General features: G+C 34.0%; 1 protein-coding gene across 1 annotated transcript; it reads left to right on the forward strand.

The window, feature by feature from the left end:
* Positions 1-1631: 1631 nt before the first annotated feature.
* On the forward strand, positions 1632-20791 carry LOC143083301 (uncharacterized). Its single transcript, XM_076259566.1, has 6 exons — positions 1632-1779; positions 13451-13740; positions 15168-16596; positions 18786-19076; positions 19437-19569; positions 20412-20791. The coding sequence occupies exons 1-6, from the start codon at positions 1701-1703 to the stop codon at positions 20515-20517; spliced, it is 2328 nt and encodes a 775-aa protein (XP_076115681.1). The 5' UTR covers positions 1632-1700; the 3' UTR covers positions 20518-20791.
* The last annotated feature ends 4684 nt before the right edge of the window (positions 20792-25475 follow it).

Consider the following 25475-nt stretch of genomic DNA (forward strand, 5'->3'; position numbering starts at 1 on the left):
TCAAGCAATAATCATAAATTGTTTTTGAGATACGGCGCGACATGTAAAAAAAAAACCCTCCCCTTTTTTACAAAATACTCAATAACTCAAAAATAAAATTTTGAGTCATCACCAAAAAGTATACAGATCTTTAGATTAATATAACAAAGAAGTGTGTAAAGTTTTAAGCAATAATCATAAATCGTTTTTGAGATACGGCGCGACATGTAAAAAAAAACCTCCCCCTTTTTTACAAAATACTCAAAAACTCAAAAATGAAATTTTGAATCATCACCAAAAAGTATACAGATATTAAGATTAATATAACTAAGAAGTGTGTAAAGTTTTAAGCAATAATCAAGAAACGTTTTTGAGATACGGTGCGACATGTGAAAAAAAACACACCCCTGTTTTAGTTACAAAGTGCCGTAACTCAAAAAGTTTAAATCTTATTTTCACCAAAAAGTATACAGATCATTTGACCATCATAAGAAACAACTATATTAAGTTTCATGAAATTTTGATAAGTCGTTCTCAAGTTACGGTGCAACATGTTTACGCCGGACAGACGGACAGACGGACGGACGGACGGACAGACGGACGGACACCGGACATTTGTATACCATAATACGTCCCGTCAAAATTTTGACGGGCGTATAAAAATTATCCAAAACGTTTGAATTTGTATACCTATAATCTCATAATTTTGTTGAATAAGTGGCATCATTAATGTGAACTGGCTTTCTGTGTCAATAGCAAACACTCTGCCTTTTGGGAACTCTGGCTCTGGCTCCATTCTCCTAACGCTGAGCTTGATTTTATAGTTCATCACAAATATTTCATTTGCTCTTTCTTTAATGCCACATGTTGCGTTCATCCGTTCTAGAACTTCTGACCGACTTTCCACACTGTCCTCGTCATATTTGAAGAAAAATGACCAACGTACAGCCGGTTTATCCTGGCCTGCTTTGTAGATAGCGCACGTCACTTCGTGCAATACCTTTTTTGATGTCATATTCGTGTTCTTACCAAACTTTCTACATGATAACTGGTTCCTTACTGTTATTTCATACAGAACGCTAACGAACGCAAGTCAAAAACGGGAACCGGAATAAATTAAAATGTAAAATTAAACCGATATCGGGTTTCTAATTTCCGTAAATTGAGATTGCTGTGCGTTTACACGCTAGGTGATCGTAGGTATAGTTGATCAAAGTTATCAGTTATATTTTAGATAATTTAAAAAACCTTTTAGATCATTTTATTTTTTTTAAACTTGGTAATCATTTAATCAAAAATACAGTCCTAGGTAATCAAATAATCATGAAATATTTGGCTTAATAATCAAATAATCATTAAAAAAACGGCCAAGTAATCACATAATCAAAAACCCCATGAGGGCCCTCGGAGATCCCCTCCTCACCTCACACCGCGATATTGCGCCATTTATCGTTTATTCTATTTTCTTTCACAAGACAAAATTTTTATGATTTTTTTTTTATTAAAGTTATAGATCAAGGTATGTCTAAAAATGAAATCTTTATTGAATGGGTATAAAATGCGTTTCAGCTTAACCTTGAGAGAATCAAACACAAATTTTAAATTAAGGTGGCAAAATACATGACACAATCTCCCGAATGACGTTGTTCAATTCGTTACGTCTTTGCACTTGTGACGTCATCATTCAAACGTTTATACGCCATTGCGGAAGACCAGTAAACATGACCCTGTTTCTTCTTTTAGTGTGTATTGCAAGCTTTGGTATTAATTGTGCACCATTCACGGACAGTGAGAAGCATGGTAGGTTGATTTATATAGAATTATTGTTCAAATGAAAGATGCCGAAGACTAAATATATTGGCATTGCTACAACAAAACTAAACGATCTTTCTGGAAATTTCTCGAATAACTCTTTGATTATGAGTTCTCATGTTTTTAAATGGATTTTAGGGGGGACGGGTGCACAGTATATTTGAAATAAAAAGGCAAGACCGAGAATTAAGCGAAAAATATAAAGGATGACCCATTGCTAAAAAAAAGATGGGCAGCAGCTGTATAATCGTATGTTCTGTCCGTTGCATATCGTTTGAAACACCATAATGTCCTATTATCGAGATGTAAAAAATTCTAAAACAATTTCGGGTTTGGATTGATTGAAGATTATATTCAACGAGAAATGTATTATTTTAACAAAAACTACTTATACTGCATCAAAGTTATTTGTATATGATGTCATTCATGTATGTATTTGGAAAATAAAATATTATTTGTTTTTTATTTGTTATTCTGTAATAACGGGTGTAACTATTTATAATTCATATACGCGCCTTGTATTGTTTTAGGGAACGACCACTTTACTTAATTTCAAAAAGGGGAGGGTATTTTATTTCTTCCTCAAAAAATATTCTGATTCTGAATTTGATGTGAAAAAAAGAGATAATGTGGTCAAGCAGACGACAGATAGACGACAGATTTTCCACATATCTTATAGTGTTAAATTTGAAAGAAAAAATAATGTTCTGACTCAGACAAAGGCATACGGGTACCCCCTCTACACTCCTTGAATTTAATTGTTGCAATGTTGGTTCCTTAGTTTCTGTGTTTTTAGCTCACCTGTCCCGAAGGGACAAGTGAGCTTATGCCATCACTTGGCATCCGTCGTCGTCCGTCGTCTGTCGTCGTCTGTCGTCGTCGTAAACTATTTCAAGAATCTTCTCCTCTGAAACTACTGGGCCAAATACTTTCAAACTTTAACTGAATGTTCCTTAGGGTATCTAATTTATAAATTGTATCCGAAGTTTTGATCTATCAACAAACATGGTCGCCATTGCTAAAAATAGAACATAGGGGTCAAATGCAGTTTTTGGCTTATAACTCAAAAACCAAAGCATTTAGAGCAAATCTGACGAGATAATATTGTTTATCAGGTCAAGATCTATCTGCCCTGAAATTTTCAGATGAATCAGACAACCCGTTGTTGGGTTGCTGCCCCTGAATTGGTAATTTTAAGGAAATTTTGCTGTTTTTGGTTATTATCTTGAATATGATTATAGATAGAGATAAACTGTAAACAGGAATAATGTTCAGCAAAGTAAGATTTACAAATAAGTCAACATGACGGAAATGGTCAGTTGACCCCTTTAGGAGTTATTGCCCTTTATAGTCAATTTTTAACCATTTTTCGTAAATCTTAGTAATCTTTTACAAAAATCTTCTCCTCTGAAACTACTGGGCCAAATACTTCCAAACTTTAATTGAATGTTCCTTAGGGTATCTAGTTTGTAAATTTTATCCGAAGTTATGATCTATCAACAAACATGGTCGCCATTGCTAAAAATAGAACATAGGGGTCAAATGCTGTTTTTGTCTTATAACTCAAAAACCAAAGCATTTAGAGCAAATCTGACATGGGATAATATTGTTTATCAGGTCAAGATCTATCTGCCCTGAAATTTTCAGATGAATCAGACAACCTGTTGTTGGGTTGCTGCCCCTGAATTGGTAATTTTAAGGAAATTTTGCTGTTTTTGGTTATTATCTTGAATATTATTATAGATAGAGATAAACTGTAAACAGGAATAATGTTCAGCAAAGTAAGATTTACAAATAAGTCAACATGACGGAAAGGTCAGTTGACCCCTTTAGGAGTTATTGCTCTTTATAGTCAATTTTTAACCATTTTTCGTAATAAATCTTAGTAATCTTTTACAAAAATCTCCTCCTCTGAAACTACTGGGCCAAATACTTCCAAACTTTAACTGAATGTTCCTTAGGGTATCTAGTTTGTAAATTGTATCCGAAGTTGTGATCTATCAACAAACATGGTCGCCATTGCTAAAAATAGAACATAGGGGTCAAATGCAGTTTTTGGCTTATAACTCAAAAACCAAAGCATTTAGAGCAAATCTGACGGGGTAATATTGTTTATCAGGTCAAGATCTATCTGCCCTAAAATTTTCAGATGAATCAGACAACCTGTTGTTGGGTTGCTGCCCCTGAATTGATAATTTTAAGGAAATTTTGCTGTTTTTGTTTATTATCTTGAATATAATTATAGATAGAAATAAACTGTAAACAGCAATAATGTTCAGCAAAGTAAGATCTTCAATTAAGTCTATTTGACCAAAATTGTCAATTGACCCCTTAAGGAGTTATTGCCCTTTAAAGACTTTTATCACAATTTGTTCATCATGTTGACTTACTTTAAAAAATCTTCTCCTTTGAAACTGCTGTATCAATTTCAGCCAAACTTAGGCTAAATGAGTTTCAGAGTATCTAGTATAAATTTTATATTTTATTTCCTTGTATGTCAAGAAACATAGCTCCTATGGCTAAAATAGAACATAGGAGAAAATGATTATTTTTTTTGGCTTTTGAAGAAAATAGGACGATCCAAAAAACATTTAAATAAATTGAAAAGCCAAAATAATCATTGATGAGAGATTTAACCAAAAGAATTAAGGTGAGCGATTCAGGCTCTTGAGAGCCTCTTGTTTTAATTTATTTTTTTCAATGTCTTTGTTGTCTCTGCAGTTTTTGATTTTTGTTTTTTCGAAACAGAAATAATTATTGTGCCCAAATAATATGTATAATAAATAAACAAAAACAAAATAGTTCTGTCTCATTCAACATCTGGTATATAAAAATGATTTAAATAAAAATGTAGTTATTAAAATTTCTATGATAACAAAACGAATATGTCAAGAAATGGAAGTATTCAAGTGACGAATACGCCGGCGTTTTGCATTTGCGCCGATTTGCACTTCATTTGCGCCGATTTTTTCTTTCATTTGCGCCGATTTTTTTTTTTCATTTGCGCCGATTTTTTTACAGGTAAATACAGGTAAAATACAGGTAAAATACAGGTAAACTACAGAAAATATATAAGAATATGTCAATGAGACAACTCTTTTTTTTTTATTTTTCATTAAAGACCTCTTCCGTTAGCCAGTTGTACACATTTTATGAATTGTCAATCATAACATGTATACAACTGTTGTCCCCTGCTCACCACGGGGAGGTGGAAATAGGATTTCGAGCAGGATAAGTCAATTTAATAGCACTATATTCACATACTTTAAAATGAAGAAGTAAAATCACTCTGTTATCTTAAAATCACGAATTAAAATCCATAAAAACGGAAAACATTAAAATTATAAGTCTGTTCTTGCAGAGTATTTGTAGGCAACACATCTTATGTATTCCTTTCTTGTTATTTCGTCATTTCTGTATTTGCCATACTTGTCGATAACAAAGTCCATCTTTTCTTTGTCTGGCTTGCGTACAGATGCTGGCATGTCTAGAGTTCGCATCTTTACATATGTTACGGCCTGGATTTTCTTGATAACATCCATAAAAACATATATGTTGGGATGGTGAGAATAAAATTGCTCGTTGTAATGAGAATGAAAAGATTCTGGGCCGTTATTCGTCCTCTTGCAGTTCTCAACGGGTGCAGCTGCCCAGAATTGAGGTGGATAGCGTGACGTTGTGCATATATATGTACTTATTACGTAGTCTAAGAATGTATGGCATTTGTCATCAGAAGGAGCATCGGACATAATGTCAAACGTGAAACAGTCCTCAACTTCATTTGGGGGAAGGAATGGTAACCCGAAAAATTGGGATAACCATTTACCTATCTCAGTGGATTTGTCTTTGTAATCGGTACTCAGCCCAACAGTCTGGATTTTCCTCCACCAACTCTGAGCAAGATGGAAACGGCAGCAATCTATTTTACATTGTGGGAAAGCATGCATAATTGCATTATGCATTGCTTGTTCGAAATCTATATGTATAACATTAGGCACAAAGGAAAGTTGCTTTTGACTGCATAGATCACAAATCATTTTCCACATGATTTCGTAACACTCTTCATCTTTTGATGGCAAGAGGGCATACATAAGAGGAACATAATTGCCATTCTTACAGCCGTGTAACGTATATAATTGGTAAAAGTACTTAGGACAACACTTGAAAGTTCCATCTATAAAAATTGACGACATATCGTTGCAGAGACAAACAAGATTCAGGTGTGAAGAAAAAAGAAGTATACCTTTCTCGCGGTCATTGGCTAGCAGGAACTTTTCCGACTTATTTGTCTCAATTACCATGAAACCAGTAGCGGTATGGACGTCATCTCTAGTTTTTGGTAAAACAGGTGTATCTTTACGACGCTCTCTGTAAACAGCTAGTGATGCATTCTTCAAATCTTTAGGTTCAAGATGGCTTTCATTCATTCCCTTCAAAAGAAATATTAAATCAATGATAAGTCGATATGAATTATAGTTTTACTGTTTTACAATTTAACGACATTACAAGCAAGTTAGTCAGCTAGTCAACTTCATTTTAATTCAACATCTTATATAACAGTAAAAAAATAGGGTCAAAATACTGAAATGCTTACCTGTAACTCAGTCCTGACTATCTTTGAAGGTCTACTGGATACATCTCCAGACTTTTTCCTAGAACGTACACGCAATTCTCTAGCTTCTGTCTTTCTGTCATCTGCTACATGATTATGCTCGTTTAGTGTTTTGACAATACTCATACCATCAGAATCCGTGGTGACTCTGGCTTTACATGATTTGATGGTACATCGGTAAGATATGTTACCGTTTTTCAGGACACTGACCTTCCGATATGTATGGCTATCAATAATTAACGAATTTACTCCTCGGCTCGTTTCGGTGTGCAAAATGTCCATCGTGTTACAACGATGTCCAAGAACAATATGAAATAAAACTAACTTAAAACCATAAGTGAACAACGTTTATAACCAGATTTTACCAATATACCTTCAAGGTAAAGTAGATGTAAAAGTATAAACTTACCTGTAACTTACCTGTAAATCCAATTAGTAGAAAATATAAAATCGGCGCAAATGTCAATATGAAATCGGCGCAAATGAAAGAATGCAAATTTTCAAAATCGGCGCAAATGTCATACGCCCGAATACGCATCGGCCCGCTAAATTGCAATTTTCAATTCAAGCCAATGCCGTACGACTTGTGGTTAACCCTCTTGCCAGTTGTGTTTCAAGGTTGCATTTTGTGTGCCAGAAAGTACGACAGTTCGACGTCTATGACGTCGTAGATGTCCAACGATGACGTCATTCGATATATGACGTCATGCCTTAATGACCGTTACATTTTGGACCCATTGAAGGATGAAACGTATAACCATGTTTGATCTTTAGTCTTTCATTTGAAAAAGATACAGCACTGAGGAGAAAATTGCATAAATTGTAACATGGACATATGTGTCCTTCCGGTACAGTCAGAGGTTGAAGGTCCATATTTATTAACCAACTAAGTACATTATTGCCAAAAATGACTGTTTATTAAAAATTATATATTTTCTGTAATGGCCCTGTTTTTATACGCCCGTCGTCTTTTAGACGGGACGTATTATGGTATACCGTTGTCCGTCCGTCCGTCTGTCCGTCCGTCCGTCGTCCACACTTCGGACAATAACTCAAAAACACTTTCACCAATTTCCATGAAACTTCAGTGAATTGTTTATATCTATTGACGTAAGCTCCCTTTCGTTTTTTTTTAATTTCAGATTTTAAGTTTTGGATTTATGGGGCTTTATTCATTAAAAAAAGGGGGGATTTTCAACACTTCGGACAATAACTCAAAAAGGCTTTCACCAATGTCCATGAAACTTTGGTGAATTGTTTATATCTATTGATGTAAGCTCCCTTTCAATTTTTATAAATTTCAGATTTTAAGTTTTGGATTTATGGGGCTTTATTCATAAAAAAAGGGGGATTTTCAACACTTCGGACAATAACTCAAAAAGGCTTTCACCAATGTCCATGAAACTTTGGTGAATTGTTTATATCTATTGATGTAAGCTCCCTTTCAATTTTTATAAATTTCAGATTTTATTTTTCGTGTTATGAATTTTTATGCTTAAAAAAGGGGGGATTTTCCAATTTTGGGACAATAACTAACACTTTCACAAAATTTTATGCAACTTTGATAAATTGTTTAAATCTATTGACATAAGCTCCCTTTCCATTTTTATAAATTTTAGATTTTACGTTTTCTTAAGTAATGAATTTTTATACTTAAAAAAGGGGGATTTTATGAAACTTTGGTGAATATATTAATGTAACATCCCTTTTGATTTGTATATATATTTCTAGTTGATCATATAAATTCATTTAAAGCATAAAAGACAAGTTAAAAGAGCAACGGGCGTATCATGCGCTCAAGCGCAGCCCTTTATTCCTGTAATGGCCCTGTTTTTTTCTGTAATGGCCCTGTTTTCTGTAATAGCCCTGTTTTTCTGTAATGGCCTTTTTTTTCTGTAATGGCCCTGTTTTTCTGTAATGGCCCTGTATTAATGCCCGGTTTTTCTGTATAAAGCACAGTTAGGGTTTTTAATAAAGTTAATAAAATTAATTTGTAAAAAGTAAAATACTTTTTTTGTATTTTATTTAATTTAGTAACCAGCAACCAACACTAATTATGAACCATATATAGGGATCACTGTTCATCCTGTTTTTCAACACATATCTTCTGTTAACTTAAGGGACGACATCAAAAGTTCAATGTAGGATAAAAAACTTAATTCACATAGTTTTTCCACTGACCCCCACCCCCCCTCTTAACTTAATTTGGTAAAAATTGATTTACCAATAGGGATATATGTAAAAATCGATTTTAGATATACAAAACTTTTAACCCCCCCACCCCCAAACTATTTGATTTAAGTTTTTTATCCTACATCGATCTTTTGATGTCGTCCCTAATATCTTGGATATTTTGTATATTAACACATACACTTTTATTCAGTTGGTTAATAAATGTATTAAGAAATGGGTGTTTTTATAATGGCTCTGTTATATGTCCTCGGTCAGTAATAATGGCCTCGGATGTCTGTAATGGCCCTCGGCATTGCCTCAGGCCATTACAGACTTCCTCGACCATTATTACAGACCTTGGATATATAACAGGGCCATTATAAAAACACCCATTCATTAATACTATAGTAACGTATTTATTGACTGAGTGAAAGTCCTTAATTTCTATATTACATATGTAAATAATGTTTTATAGGGGAAATGACTTCCAATGTTCTTCTGTGTATATTTTAATTGTATTTTGGAAGAACTTTAACATGTTATTGAAAATATATATATATATTTTTTTAAACTTCAAAGCTTGTTGCATTTATAGCATTCTTCTATTCTTATCTTCTGCATGTAACATAAAATTATTAAAATCTCCTGATAAAGGTGCAAATTTTCTTTCCTGATACTGCTCTTCCTACGTGGGTGACGTTATGACGTTTTAAATTTCTTAATTTAATAACATTTTCATATTGACCACCAATATACGTATAAATAGAAACATAGCGTCAATATACGAAAAAATTGAAACAAGGCGTCAAGAGTCGTTTTCAAAAAACTACTTACGACTAGATTGATCCTAAGACGTCATGAAGAATTCAGTATACTAACTTACGATCAATCTTAGTCGTAAGTTTTTTTGTGAAACCGACTCCAGATATATGTAAAATGAAATTTGAAGCACGTGATCATCATATCCAATGAAAACAGTAAAATTATTCACCATATGTATTATTAGAAAATCTCTGACCCGTCAATGAAAAATTAATTGTTGTAAAAAGACTATTATGTTAAAAGTTCAAGCAGGACAGGTTCTCTGGTCAAGCGGTGCAGATTTCTAAAAAGGATAAAGTGTTTACCTCCAGGTCAACAAGGACAGGTTATTCATAAGATATATTGAAAACTCGTCCATCATACCATATTATGTCTCCTAAGTTATTTGTATAAAGTACTTTGAAGGGATCTGACAGCAGCTCCTGCTACACAAGAAACACCCATCGTGTTCGGCTTTAAAAGTACACTATGATTGATGAAACAAATTGAGTGATCAGAATAATTACAATTACTGATTGGTGTAGGTTGCCCGCAACATTCTATCACAATATGTGCCAGCACCAAAGTCAGGAGCCAGTAACTCAGTGGTTGTCATTAACATTTGTTAATGTGTTACATATTTGTTTTTCTTTCATTTTTTGTACATAAATTAGGCCGTTAGTTTTCTTGTTTGAATTGTTTTACATTATCATTTCGGGGCCTTTTCATGATAGCTTACTATGCGGTATGGGATTTGTTCATTGTTGAAAGCCGTACGGTGACCTATATAAAGTTGTCAGTGTCATTTGGTCTCTTGTTGGGAGTTGTCTCATTGGCAGTCATACCACATCTTCTTTTTATATAAATCATCATCGATACAAGGATTGAAGTTATAGCTGTATAATTAACGGAATTTAATTCCAATAAGGGTAAAATCACGTGATCGTCGATTTAATCACATTCACTCGTCTTAAGTTTATAAAAAATGGTTTCAGTTGCTCAATCTTTAATTTCCTGCCTAGTGCCAGTGACCGTCTACCTCAGGAATAGATTTATTACCTTAGATGTATTTGGCAAAACATTTAGGAATTTTTAGTCCTCAATGCTCTTCAACTTCGTACTTTATTTGGCCTTTTAACATTTTTTTTTATTCGAGCGTCACTGATATGATTCTTTTGTAGACGAAACGCGCGTCTGGCGTAAATATAAAATTGTAATCCTGGTATCTATAATGAGTTTATTTATCGACAGAGTAATGTTTTGTGGTATCTATAATGAGTTTATTTATCGACATAGTAATGTTTTGTGGTATCTATAATGAGTTTATTTATCGACAGAGTAATGTTTTGTGGTATCTATAATGAGTTTATTTATCATAATGAGTTTATTCATCGAGAGAGTAATGTTTTGTGGTATCTATAATGAGTTTATTTATCATAATGAGTTTATTCATCGACAGAGTAATGTTTTGTGGTATCTATAATGAGTTTATTTGTCATAATGAGTTCATTTATCGACAGAGTAATGTTTTGTGGTATCTATAATGAGTTTATTTATCATAATGAGTTTATTCATCGAGAGAGTAATGTTTTGTGGTATCTATAATGAGTTTATTTATCAACAGAATAATGTTTTGTGGACTTTTGTCTTTTCGTAGTTTTTCTTTTTGATCAGTAGTGTTTTTGTTTTAACGTTGAAATCGAATTAGGAACTGGTCTTTTTCTTTCATTTAGGTTTGGGGGGGGGGGGGGGGGGGGGGGGGGTCTTGTAATTACTTTTCAAAACACTAATTTATATTGATAGGGAATTAATAAAGGAGTCCAAAAAGCAAAAAAAAAAAAAAAAAAATATAGGTCTCCGTGCTTGTTTTCGATATATTAGCCATACACCTTATCGCTAATCCCGGCTGAACTTTTGACGTAAACAACAATCACTTTTCCATTGTGGCATCAGATAATTTGTTTTATGACGTCAAAATTTACGGGAACCTGTGTAATATCCAGTAATGGCGGACACATAGCGATAAGGTGTATTGAAATTTTGGCGGTGAAATGTTTTCTCTTGATTTTTCATAGCTTTATCATTGACAAGTTTAAGTCCTCAAAAACTATTAAATAATAATTAAAATTCTATAAGACTTTAACAGACAGCTTATCATTATGCATGTAAAAGAATTATAAAAAAAAAAATGGGGGTCACAGGGAAAAATTTGTTAAGGCATTGAAACGGATAAAACCAGAGGATTCCGAAAATCTGATCAAACTTCCAAAACATGACAAGCAAGCTTCCTTTTTTTAAGGTCAAGGAACAGTTAATGGGCTATGTCGCAGATATTTTCTAAAACTTTGCATACAACCTTGGCTCGTTGAACTACAACTGAAAATATTGGCGTGTGAAAATCATTTCTGCAGGCAGATAGAATCTTTAATGGTCTTTTAATAATCAAATTGTTCATGAAATTGAGCCTCGGGACTGAGGGTTCTAAATTTAAGAAATAACTCCATATTGGCATGCTCTCAATCTAATTAAAAACCGATCTCTCATCGCTCCCGTTTTCTGATATGTCGCGTGGGAGATCTAACGAAACCCGCTTTGAGGTCACATGTGAGTGAACTGGAAGTTATGAATTTTTTATTGATATGCAAAGGAGTTGACGACCTATTGCTAAGCCAATCAAAAAAGTTTATGGATTATTTTGGACTGACGATTTCTTCGTAAATAAAACGAGTTACATCCCTTAAAAGCCCTTTACCTCACGATAAACTTTCAAGATCGTCGAAGACGAATTTTCATTGGTCGAAAAAGACACACCCACGAGGTCACTCACATGTGACATCAAAGCGGGTTTCATTAGATCTCCCACGCGACATATCAGAAAACGGGAGCGATGAGAGATCGGTTTTTAATTAGATTGGCATGCTCTATGCTCATTTTAACATGGGTAGGCATTATATTTGTCGATATTTTACACTGAGCGTAATATTTGTTAAAGTTTATTGAAAGTTAGAAACACAAGACCCAGTGTTATGGTTATCATATGGGTCGTTGCTACTCCGAGTTTCTTTTGAACAGACTCAAGTATCTATAGTTTAGTTAAAATATCAGAAATTTTCTGGAACACATGTTTCGGATTCCTCCGCGGTTTCGGATCGGGATATCCGGTGATATCCCACCAGATGCCATAAATAGATCGAGATAGCATTTAATTAAGGGAATCCAATATGCATTGAATACTAGTAGGTTATTATTAAGGTGGCTCGGGCCTATTCTATCAGAAGTGCCGGATTTTTTGTTTTTTTATTCTTTACAGAAAATGAATCAAATTGGTCGAAAAAAATAGGGGGTCACGGACCATTTAAGCTCAAAATTTTACTTTTAAACAGGAATGTAAAAGGGACCATTTTTCAATGAAATGATAGGGAAAATAGAGGTGTTGACATACTTTTATCGGAATATCAAAAAAACGTTCTATGACGTCATTTGGTTCAAATCTCTAATATAAAAAGCTGAAATATAACTTCAAAGAATTAGCTAATAAAAAACATAGGTCACCGATAAAGAAAAAAAAATTTGCCTTAAAACCCAAATTTTGGCGGGAAAATGGGGAATATGGGTGAAATGTCATTTTGACCCTTTAACAAATACAATAATAACGAAGATATTCTATAAGTCACATTACTACAGAGATTTAACATTTCTAATCAATCAAAATATTAAAAAAAAATTATATCGAATTTACGACAAATACTTTTGTAATTCATGCGTGAAATTATGCGCAGTCAAATAGTCCCGAGGCACCTTAATGACATCACCTGGATAGTCTAGCTAAGTAGTATCATATAGATATTTGCTATAGGATAAAGCGGGCGGCTATACTAGATGCTACGACATTTAACACAACCCTGGTTGGTTCAAAACATAACGGTTTGGTGAACGAGTTTTAAAAATATAACCCAGGGTACTTAAAAATTTAGAAATTTTGAAAATGTTTATGTTTTTAGACCGCTGAATTTGCCAATGCAAATATTTATCAATTTCGCGTACAGATCTTTCATAACTTCTTTTAAATTACAGATATAAGTGTCCAAGCAAACAGCAATGTAGGACAAGACACTCTTAGTCATATTGTAAAGCGAGATGTCGAAGATGAAGTTGAATTATTCAGAAAGAAAATGAACGTTGATTCATCCGAGGATGATGAAGAGAGACGTTCAATTGAAGATTTATCAAATGATGAAGAAAGGCGGGCAGCTGAAGATTTGGCAGTTGACGAAGAGAGACGGGCAACTGATGATTCATCAAATGATGAAGAGAGACGGGAGGCTGAAGATTTTTCAAATGAGGAAGAGAGACGTGAAGCTGAAGTAAGTTAAAAGTTGGTTGTTGTCTACTATACTAACTCGCCTATCGTTTATTGTTTAATGCATAAATCAGACCTATGATAATCTACGGGTGCCGCATGTGGAGCAGGATCTGCTTACCCTTCCGGAGCACCTGAGATCACCCCTAGTTTTTTGGTGGGGTTCGTGTTGTTTATTCTTTAGTTTTCTATGTTGTGTCGTGTGTGCTGTTCAGTGTTGTTTGTTTGTCTTTTTCATTTTTAGCCATGGCGTTGTCAGTTTGTTTTAGATTTATGAGTTTGACTGTCCCTTTGGTATCTTTCGTCCCTCTTCTATTTTGAATTGTTAATCATTTGGTCATCCCGGCGTGGCAATTTACAAAGCTTACTGTACGATATTGATTTTGTTCATTATTGAAATCAATATGTGGGCGTACGGTGCCCATTCCAATCGAAATCTGACATATAATATAAAAAAATTATGTGATCTGTCTTTGTTAAATAATTAAATAAAATAATCTTTTGATTGCTCCTACCAGAGACATGTCACTGCTCCTACTTTACCGAGTACCAGTTTGAAGATGTCCTACCACTTAGTAGTGAACTCGTCGAAAAAAAATATATAGTCCGGAGTCAAAAATAGGCAACAAGAAAAAACTTCAAAAAAGTCTATTTATATAAAGGACCATTCGGTTTACTAAAGAGAATGTTTCAAAGATGGTAGGAGGTTGGTTTTAATAGTTTTTCGACAAGTTATCTTTTCATTGGTAGGACATTCTGGTAGGAGGTCAGGTAGGAGCAAAAGAGGTGAAATCAAATATATAATTAATGCAATTTTTGGGGAAACCTTTTAAAGCCGGTAGCCAACGGGATTGCTAAGTGTTATCCTTGACCGTCCGTACGTCCAGTTTCCATTCCGCACTCTTAACAAGTTTGCCTCATCCAAATATTATGAAAATCGTACACAATGCTAAGAGCCAAAATTAGCAGACATAGTTTGAATTTCGGCAGTGAGTCACTAGCGAGAGAGAAATGCCCCTTTATAACTTTTTGAAAATGCAATTTAGCATGCCATGAGCGGTAGAATTCTTGTCTAAGTCATGTACTTCTTTAATTCCTTTCAAAAAGTATGAAAAATTGACTAGGATTTTCCAAACTTTATGCAATAAAATGATTAAATAAAAAGTAGGGGTTAGCGGTTTATGGTACTACATGGCTAACTAGAGGATTGCGAATATCTGACAAAAAGTCGAAAACAAGTTCAGCGAACATTCATAAACAGAATTGAACACTGTCTCTAAACTTTCCTTTTGATCTGTTTAAACAAAAGTTTGTTCGAAATCTGTAGTTTCAAGTCTTCTTTTGACTCGGTCCTGGTTAATACTTATGGATTGCTATAAGTTTACATCAATATTATTGATATGCACCGTTATTTTTTTTAATTTATGACAGGATAGCAATCAAGAGGCTAAAAGAGAGGATGTTGCAGATGAGGATGTAGCCAAACGATCTGGTGAAGTGGCCGCAGAAAATGGAGAAATGAGCGAACGAAGTTCTGACGATGATGATGAAGACGAACGGGCACAAAGAGATATAGATGACGACGACGATGATGATGATGATATGCGCGAGAGGAGAAATGATGATGATGATGACGACGACGATGATGATGATATGCGCGAAAGGAGAAATGATGATGATGATGACGACGACGATGATGATGATATGCGCGAAAGGAGAAATGATGATGATGACGACGACGACGATGATGATGATGATATGCGCGAAAGGAGAAATGATGATGATGACGACGACGATGATGATGATGATGATGATATGCGCGAAAGAAGAAATGATGATGATGATGACGACGACGATGATGATGATATGCGCGAAAGGAGAAATGATGATGATGATGACGATGACGATGATGATGATGATAAACGTGTAAAGAGAGACGACGATGATGACGATGACAAACGCGAACGGAGAGATGCTGATGACGATGATGATGATGACGAACGAGTAAGACGTGATGGAGATGTCACTGCCAACGAAAATGAAGGTGAGGAGGACGACAAAGCTGAACGTGATGCTATAGACAAGGAGGAAATTAGTGAACGAGACGCTGAGGAGGACGATAATGTTGAATTTAAACGTGATGATGATGAAGATGATGATGATGATGATGATGACGACAAACGTGAAGCTTTCGATAATGATGATGTTGAATTTAAACGTGATGATGATGATGATGATGATGATGACGATGACGATGACGATGATGACGACAAACGTGAAGCTTTCGACAATGATAATGTTGAGTTTAAACGTGATGCTGATGATGACGATGATGATGATGATGACAAACGTGATGCTGATGATGACGATGATGATGATGATGATGATGACAAACGTGATGCTGATGATGACGATGACGATGATGATGACAAACGTGAAGCTGATGATGATGACGATAAATCAGTACGAGATATCGACGATGATGATGATGATGAAGATAAATTAAAACGAAACAGCGACGATTATGATGATGAAGACGATAAACGTGACATTAGCCCTCATGATAATAATCCAGCAAATGACATGGGCCATTCTGAAAATAATCCAGCAATGGATGTTAGCCATCATGAAAATAGTCATTTTCAAGGAGATAGTAATAGTCATTTTCCAACAGGTGACGTTAGTAATAGTTATGATCATTCTGGGTCAATACGAGACACAAGTGATGAAAATGAAGAATCAACACGTGACCTTGGTAATGCCGAAGATGACTTAATGTCTCATATGGAACAACAGAAAAGGGAGATGCAAAACAAGGAGGAGGAATCTAGAGAAAAAAGGGATATAAATGACCAAATAAGTAAGTGTATTCTACCTTTCGATACATTTTTAATTTTCATAGGGAAACAATTTATATTGGCATGCCTGCAGTCTTCACGATGAACTGTTAAATCTTCAGGCCCGAAGCTAAATTTCTGAAAATGTTTGGTTAGATTCTGTTGGCCTGTAGATATGATTTTTACAGGCCGGAGAGCAATTTTACCTGCCTAGGCTGCCATTCAGCGTGAAGACTGTGCCTGTTTAGTTTTGTTTTTCCATTAATTTGTTGGGTTTTTTTTTTTTTGTTGCTGCTCTTTTTTATTACACATTACCGCTTTTTGTTTGTCTTTGTTTCACATCACAGAAGTTTCAATAGATGTTTACGTCACGGGAGAACATTTATATTAATGCCACAAAGTAAAAGAGATAGTTGTATGACATTGTATTGTCGATATACTGTGGATATCATTTTTCGTGTATTTCATGGGAACAGGGAAGCCACGAATTTAAATATTCAACGAATTACAAATTTTCAAAAAGACTGTATATGCAGACTTGCAAAAACCACGAAATTTAATATCCACTAAAATACAAGATTTCCTCAATCCACGAAAATTGGTACCCACGAAATTAAAGGAATCAACAGTAATTCAAGTGCCGCAAATTCTCGGGTCTATCTACTCAGATTTTCAAATACGGATAATGTCTATTTTTTTTTGCTCTTTTAGGTTCATTTTTTTTTTTTTTTTTTTTTTTATAGTTAGTTTGTTTGGGTTTGGGTTTTTTTGGGGGGAAAAGGGGAGGGGGGAAGAACAATCATAAAATTACTTATACGGTCCTGTATGTTCTGGAACGACCGAGCCTTTTCAATCTATTATAAAAAAATCTCATTTTATATTTGTTTTTACCAAATAGCCAAACTTTTTTTCAAATGATGATACTAATTTATAACTTTTAAAGAATGCAATTAAACCCCATTATCAAATTCTATTGATGCAGAAATAGTTTAGACATGTCATGAAAGAAAAAGAAAAAACCCAAGTAGGAAGAGAAATAATTTTTTACAGTGCACAGGTAGCATACAATTATAAGATAACAGGTGAGCAATGCAGGCTCCTTATAATGCGAGCAACACAGACAAATCAGTGGATCATTGAGTTCGTTAATCTAATCGTTCCTGTATATTTTTTATCATTGCTTTCTAAAATTTTAGGTATTGAAAAGGAGAGTCCGAAGATATCAACGGGATATTTAAACTCATTATTAAGTCGATAATACACTGACAACTGTCTAAAAAAAACCTTACCAAATGTCAAACCATGAAGTTATGTACTCAATATTACTTCCATGGTAAAACAAAAGAATACAAAACTCAATGTTACCAACTAAATACTTATCAACACGTATACCACCAGAAACCGGAAATGATCTAATGTCTTCCGGCAGGGTTAGCAGATCCTGCTCCACATGTGAAACCCAGTCTCGTCGTGTTATTCTAAAACCAATGTAGATTTTATATCTTTGGATATTTTAAAAGTAGTTTTTTTGGCTTCCCAACATAGAGTCAGATTATAAATATCGATGCTGAACTAGTAACGTTAATGATAGTTAGTGTCATGATGGAAGAGTTGATGCCATGGTATTGTGATTTGTCAACTTATCTGTTAATTGTCATGGTTGCATTAGTTGTCTAGAGTTTTTTCTTCTAAAGATTCTAACAAAGAATTTCGTAGTTTTTGGTTTCTCCCACTCCCATATAAAATGTCCGATTATGATACAATACAGTAAGGTATACAAACTAACAAAATTACTTCACAGAAAAGATAGTTGTGTAAGGCCAAAATAAATAATACATGTTTTTTTCCGCTAACCCTACCTACCCTTAAACTTTTCATGCCATTTTGGAACAACTCTGTTAAAGTCCGACTGATATAAAATGATATATTGACTACCTACCTACCCTATTTTTTTCAACACGTTAGTGGAAACACATGTCTTATTATTTTTGGCATTATCTTTCAGTCATGTCCGATCAGCAGACGATTTATTCTGAAAGAACATAGCAAACGAGATTTGAACATAGAAAACGAGATTTGATTACGTAAAATGATTCAGAAATGAAGGAAATTTGGTTTTGACGTTATGCTGATTCGAGCATTTAACGACTGTTAAAGATGAATGCTCAGTTACATGAGGTCATAACCTTTTATCTTCATTTCTGTTTTGCAGTTCGAACTCAAGACGATGATGACGATTTGTATTCCGATCAACGAAAGCGAAGTGAAAAGGCTAAAAGTGACAAAAAATGGACAACTTATCGATCAGACAATAGTGATAATTTTGAAATTCATGAAAACTCAGACGAGTCCTCTCCCCACAAAGTAGACACTAGAGTAGCAAAGGATGTGAAGATACCTGGGGTTTATTACAAACATCTGGGTGGGAAGCCGTCTGGTCAGATTGCTTTACAAGAATTGTATGAACAGGAATATTTATCTTACTTTTCAAAAGACGCAAAAGGTAATTGTCCTATGTCACTGTTAGGTTTAAACTTTAAAGCTTAACAAATTCAAAATTCAAAAGATTGCATTTGCATTAAAAGTAAAATAAGTGTTTTATCTATGAGTTTTTATCATAATTCATATTTTTTATTATTTCCTTGTTAAAAAATTAAGCATGTGCAACCGATTTCAAAAATTGCTCGGATAACAATAAACATAAAACATACAAGAATTTTCGTTATTTCAATCGCATAAATATAATCTGAATCTTGAGTTCGAACTGCAAGATAATTAAAGAAATAATTTTCAATTTTTCAAACCTCTATTGGAATCCATAAAAGGTTTAAATGCGTAAAATCCGTAACATTCTGTTTTGTAGCAAATGTCCCGTGGGAGGAACCAAAAATGTTAAAGAACTGCTGGGCACAAACAATGCTTGCCAGTAGATACGGCTTTTCTCCTAGCTGTAATATGGACGGCTCATTTTCTCCTAAACAATGCTATCTTGAGAGGTACGGTTTTGTATGAGTTGTACGGTTTTGTATCAGTTGAACGGTTTTTTATCAGTTGGACGGTTTTGTATGAGTTGAACGATTGTGTATCAATTGTACGGTTTTGTATCAGTTGAACGGTTTTGTATCAGTTGACCGGTTTTGGAGTGTTTGTAACACTGTTGTTTTTGTTTGTAACTGTTTCCCATTTCAAGGATTACAATATAAAACAATACTACTTAAACGTTATTGTTTCTCTGTCGATCTCTGTCAGATAGTACTGATACCATTCTTGAATAGATGATTGTCCTGGAGAAATCATTGGAAAACCTTCGCCTCAATTGGTTGACAATGTTTTCTCGGTGTAAAAATCTGCTCTATCACCCTCCCTACGTTGTACTATTTATATAATAACATAGTTTACCATGAAAAAACATAGGGCAAGATAAAACATGACATACGTTTGATAATATTGTAATTAAATTCAGCATGTCCTTATTTTTAATTCATAAATAAATAGAAAACCGTAATTTAAAATCGGGCACCTTAAAACAAAACAAAAAACTATTAGCAGTGTCCAATGAATGGAGAGAGATTTAGATGACGAGACAAAACAAAACAATCATAGATACTTTTTTTGTAAAACATTTTCCCAAATATATTCTAAACTCTTAACACTGATAATTTTTAATTTTGTTCCACTTGACTGTTTAAAAATACTAGCTTACCAAATTTAAGAGTTATTCCCCATAACCTAGGTTAACCTCTTATATGTGAGCTCGTCTGTTCATAGTTGAAATGGTATTGATAGATTGGAACTGATAAATTTAATCCTTGTTAATTCTTAATTTAATATTTTTCAGGTGTTGGTGTGTAAACAGAGACGGAAAATCACAAGCACAGACCCCAGACACACGATTTTATTATTCTATTGCGGGAATTATGTTGGTTTGCACTCAGAACGATTGATTGATAATATCTACTTATTTATAAACTTTACACTGATTTTATTCTGTTTGTTGGTGCAGTTTTATGCGAAGAAAATTCAACCAAAAATTTTGATAGATTGCTAAAATTCGGCGGGCAGTAATTTCAAGGTTATTCAGAAAGAAGAGAAATATTTTTGTACTATTGTAATAAATTGACTATTTTTTCAGTATATAATTGTGCTTTTTTATATTATAATAATATTTATAACAGAATAATAAAAAATGTCGGACAAGGAGATCCAATAATATATACAGATACGATTTCTTATTTCAATCATTCCTGATACATGTCAGAATACTTGGAATTGTAAGGTAGAGGCCAATGAGACCACAATCCAAAAACAAACAAAAAACCAACAAAATGTACAAAACTTATCGAACCCATCGTCGATGTTCCCAACAGACAAAAATCATATGTCAAACAAATTCCCACAAGATTGGAGACATGCAAATGTGTGTTCTGTATTTAAAAAAGGGAACAAACGTAATGCTATAAATTACAGACCCATATCACTCATGACACATGCATACTATATAAAATCATGGAAAAAAATTATTGAAAATTGGTATCCAACGAATAATAATGAATCCACAATATCCAGTACTGAGTAGTATGATGGACCACATAAAAAATAACCAAATTTTGTATGACCTTCAACATGAATTCCTAGCTAGCATCAAGATCATCGGAAACCCAACTTGTATAATTCGTCCAAGAACATGCCAAAGCATTTGACAAATTACTTCACAAAATATAAAAAAAAAGATGTGGTATTATTGCCAATAAGACAACTCTCCAAAAGAGACCAAAATGACACAGAAATTAACAACTATAGGTCACCGTACGGCCTTCAACAATGAGCAAAGCTACAAAAGACTACTCTGAAAACTGAAATATTATTGCATTGAAAGCAACACCTTAATTTCCTCACATCCTGCATACAAAAAGTCATTGATGATTTTCAATCGAACAAAGTAAACGTTACATCTGGCGTTCCCCAAGGAATAGTTTTGAGTCCTATCATGATCCGTGTGTATATAAAGACTTTAATGTATACATCGAACACAGCACTAAGAATATTTGCAGATGGCAGTATAATTTATTTACAAAACAACTGAAAAGAAAACACACAAAAACTGCAAAAAGACCTTACACCAACAGTAAAATGGGAAGGAATGGCGGCTAATTTCATTCGATCTAGTCACGTGCTCAGTCTTTCAGATTACAACCAAGAAAAAGCTTTTAAAATTTGACTATACTCTTCATCAACATGTAGTGCAAAAAGGAACATCTTGGCAAAACAATACAAATTGACATAAAAGCTGAACTTTATTCAGAGATTTAATGGTAAATTAAAAAACATATCTACCACTTGTAAGACCAAAGCTAGGATGCAGCAGCTGCGTCTGCGGGACCCACATACCAAATCATAAACTCACCATTGATCTTGAGATGGTCCAGCGCAGAACAGCTAGGTATAACATAAGAGATGCAGCAGCTGCGTCTGCGGGACCCACATACCAAATCATAAACTCACCATTGATCTTGAGATGGTCCAGCGCAGAACAGCTAGGTATAACATAAGAGCCAACCATAAAAAATCAGTTGAAAAGGGCTTTAGAACTGTTAGTTTTCTCGGTTGAATTTGCTTTACATGCCTTTTATAGCTGACTATGCGGTATTGACTTTGCTCATTGTACAGTGACCTATATATAGTAGTTAGTTTCTGTGGAGGTTAGTCTCATTAGCAATAATACCACATCTTTTTTTTTATATTAACTCATCATATGGATACAAATAGAAATACATCTAACAAAAACACTGAGTGGACGTGGCCAGGTACTTGCACATCCCAACAACAAATAGACACAAGTCCAGACCTAAGAGTACTTGCAGTTACTGAACTCTAGGTCAAAGCCTATAGCAACTAATAAAAATAATCATGTATCTGAGACTCAATTATCAATCCTTAGACATCCACGTGTAGGTACCGATTATCAGGTTATCTGCATGTTGATATCGTAAAATATCAGCTGCGAGACATAATATGAAGCTTTTTGTCGAGTGAGCGTAGCGAACGAGATCAAAAAGCCTTCATATAATGTCAAGCAGCTGATATTTTACAATATAAATATGCAGATAATCTGATAATCAATTTATCGGGCTATATTTGCGTGTTTCGGAAGTGTTTTCTTTGTTTCACCAGCACACAAAAGATGACTTGATAAGTTCGGGTCAAAGTTATTAACGTCGGTTCAAACATTATGACGTCGCTGATATGTCCGGGTCAAAATTATTAAGGCCGGGTCAACGTATTTGACGTCACAAAGCCACGATACGGAATAATATTAAGAGCTGAACAGAGTGATATAGACAGTGGGACGACCGATAATACCTTTTATGTACACAATTTATTTTGTTCCAGTTTAATATTATAGTCATAGATAAGAAGAATCAACTCATAACTTAATTGATATGTAGGTACATGTACATTATAAGGCATTTGAAATTATAGTACTGAAATACATTTGCAAAAGTAGCTGTGTGGTAAAAATCAAGGTCCATATTCATATCACAATAACATGTTTTCGCCAGGATATACACGAAAGTGTAGAATTTAGACGTTTTCAAATACCACTTTTGTATTCTTAACGAGAGAACTTTGAAATACCTTTAAATAGATATTCTTCAAGAGGGAACTTACAAAATGTAAAGAACTGTCTTTGCTCAACAAGTTAAGGGATGGACTCTGAACCCACTAAGAAGAAAGTAAATTATCAAAATTTCGAAACCCGAGGAAAATTCAAAACGGAAAATCCCTAATCAAATGGCAAAATCATAAGCTCAAACACATCAAACGAATGGATAACAAATGTCATATTCCTGACTTTGTATGGACATTTTCCTTATGTATAAAATAGTAGGTTTTATAGATAGCTAAAACTCGTACTTGTTTGACTGGTATACAATACCATTATATTGACCTCAATGGGTGAACAAAACAAACAGATAATGGACCTATTGGTGACCTTCGGCTGTTGTCTGCTTTTTGGTCAGGTTGTTGTCTCTTTGACACATTCCCCATCTCCATTCTCAGTTTTATGTAAAAGGAAAAAATGTCAAAAAAGGAGTACAGCAGTTAATTATTATAATAGTTTAATAATGATAATAGTGACGTCCCAGACAGCAGTCAATTAAAAACGAAACCGATTCTGTCAGTTATATGAATAATAAGCCAATTGGAACCTTCTTTTCTTTTTCACTTCATTCTTAATTTATATCTGGTGATACTTAGTTTTATTAATGAGGTTTCAGGGGCAGATCCAGCCATTTTAAAAAGGGGGGTTCCCAACCCAAAGTGAAAAAGGGGGAGGTTTCCAACTATATGCTCCCATTCAAATGCATTAATCGTCCAACCCCCCCCCCCCCCCCCCCCTCCCGGATTCGCCAATGGGTTTACGCTCTCTTTTTTTGTTGTCAATTGTGACGTTACGCACGGTATTGCGTCGCAAGATGGAACATGAAAAACTGATAATTTTGACTCCATATATACGTTGACGTTTTCTTATCAAAAGCGATTTAGCCCTATTTTTCAAAAAATATTGCAGAGTACCTTCTCGGCCGATTTTTATCAAATAAATACAATAAGATGAAGGAATAGTTCAAGTTTTATTGTTTATAATTAAGGTCATGAATTTCGTAAGAATCGTTCTTTTTTTATGAGGCGAAAAAAAATGCAATTTTTTCCAATTTTATTTTGGTTAGAATGCATAGAAAACTGGTAAATACAATTTTTTGCGCTTATTCTTGCCGGAGGGACACATGAGAAAATAAACACTTTAATCATTTCTGCATCTTAAAGTATTAAAAAAAAAAAAAAAAATATCTGAATGTGCATGTTTTCAGACATTATATTATATGCAAGGCTCTTTCTCTGTTTTTTTTTAAAGCAATTATGGTTATATTTACAATTCACAAATACAGTATTTATATAATTATTTAAAGTTTACAAGATCGTTGTACCTCGGATTCTAATCTGTAAAGGTGGTTTTAGATTTGTGTGAAAACTGTTGTCCATAAGAAATTATCCCTAGTCCCTCTCCCTTTTCTCACTGTGTCTATAAAGGGTCTAATCCTGATGTGTGTGTTTTTTAATTTTAAATCTGAGTGTTATTTGGATTCAGCTGACCTTTTTGGAAATGAACGTTTCCCGGCATCATTTTACCTGCCTAGACGGCCTAGTGTGTATTCATTTAAAACACGCTACTGCGAAAAAACGTCTAAATGACGCCCTTGGACATAATGGCTAGATATAGGGAATTCTTTCTAAAATAAAATTATAAGGTCATGATATTAGTGAAAACACCAGACTCATATAGCCATTTGTATGAACTTATAGTTTGTATCTTTTAAATATTTTAATTTACTATTATAAATGCATATTTTCTATCTATATCACATATTTCAATTGCATGAGGAATGGAAAAAAATAACGTTTGGACATAGTGGCTAGACATGCAATTTATTAAAATTCTGCTCCATAAAAAACTTTGTTTTACATTTGAAACTTTGAAAATGCCTTTGTTTTTTCAGAACTTTTAATTGAGTAAACTTTTATTAATTTTAATATGATTTGATTATATCATAGTGATAAAAAAGGAAACTGAAATTTTGAATAACTTTCCTCATAACACGTAAAGACGAGTTCCTCTGCTTAATATTTGTTGCTTTTAATTTCAGCCAACGCCAAAAAGCCGGGCATGATGTCAGAAAACTAATCTAGTAGCAAGTTAAAATACCAAATTTCGCAGATTTTATGTGCAAAATTACAACAGAACATAGGAAAATAATTTTATACAATCTGAAAGGTTACGCCGGACAAGCGATTATTAACGTAAAATGGCGATTTTTGTGATCAATAAAAAATAAATGTAAGC

Source organism: Mytilus galloprovincialis, chromosome 7, assembly GCF_965363235.1.
Source record: "Mytilus galloprovincialis chromosome 7, xbMytGall1.hap1.1, whole genome shotgun sequence".
In the NCBI taxonomy this organism is placed as follows: Eukaryota; Metazoa; Mollusca; class Bivalvia; order Mytilida; family Mytilidae; genus Mytilus; species Mytilus galloprovincialis.

Excerpts from the sequence above, each read along its gene's own strand:
- LOC143083301 (XM_076259566.1), top strand. The coding sequence starts at position 1,701 with ATGACCCTGTTTCTTCTTTTAGTGTGTATTGCAAGCTTTGGTATTAAT. Across the intron at positions 1,780-13,450 it reads CACGGACAGTGAGAAGCATG|ATATAAGTGTCCAAGCAAAC; the intron begins GTAGGTTGATTT and ends TTTAAATTACAG. Across the intron at positions 19,570-20,411 it reads AAACAATGCTATCTTGAGAG|GTGTTGGTGTGTAAACAGAG; the intron begins GTACGGTTTTGT and ends AATATTTTTCAG.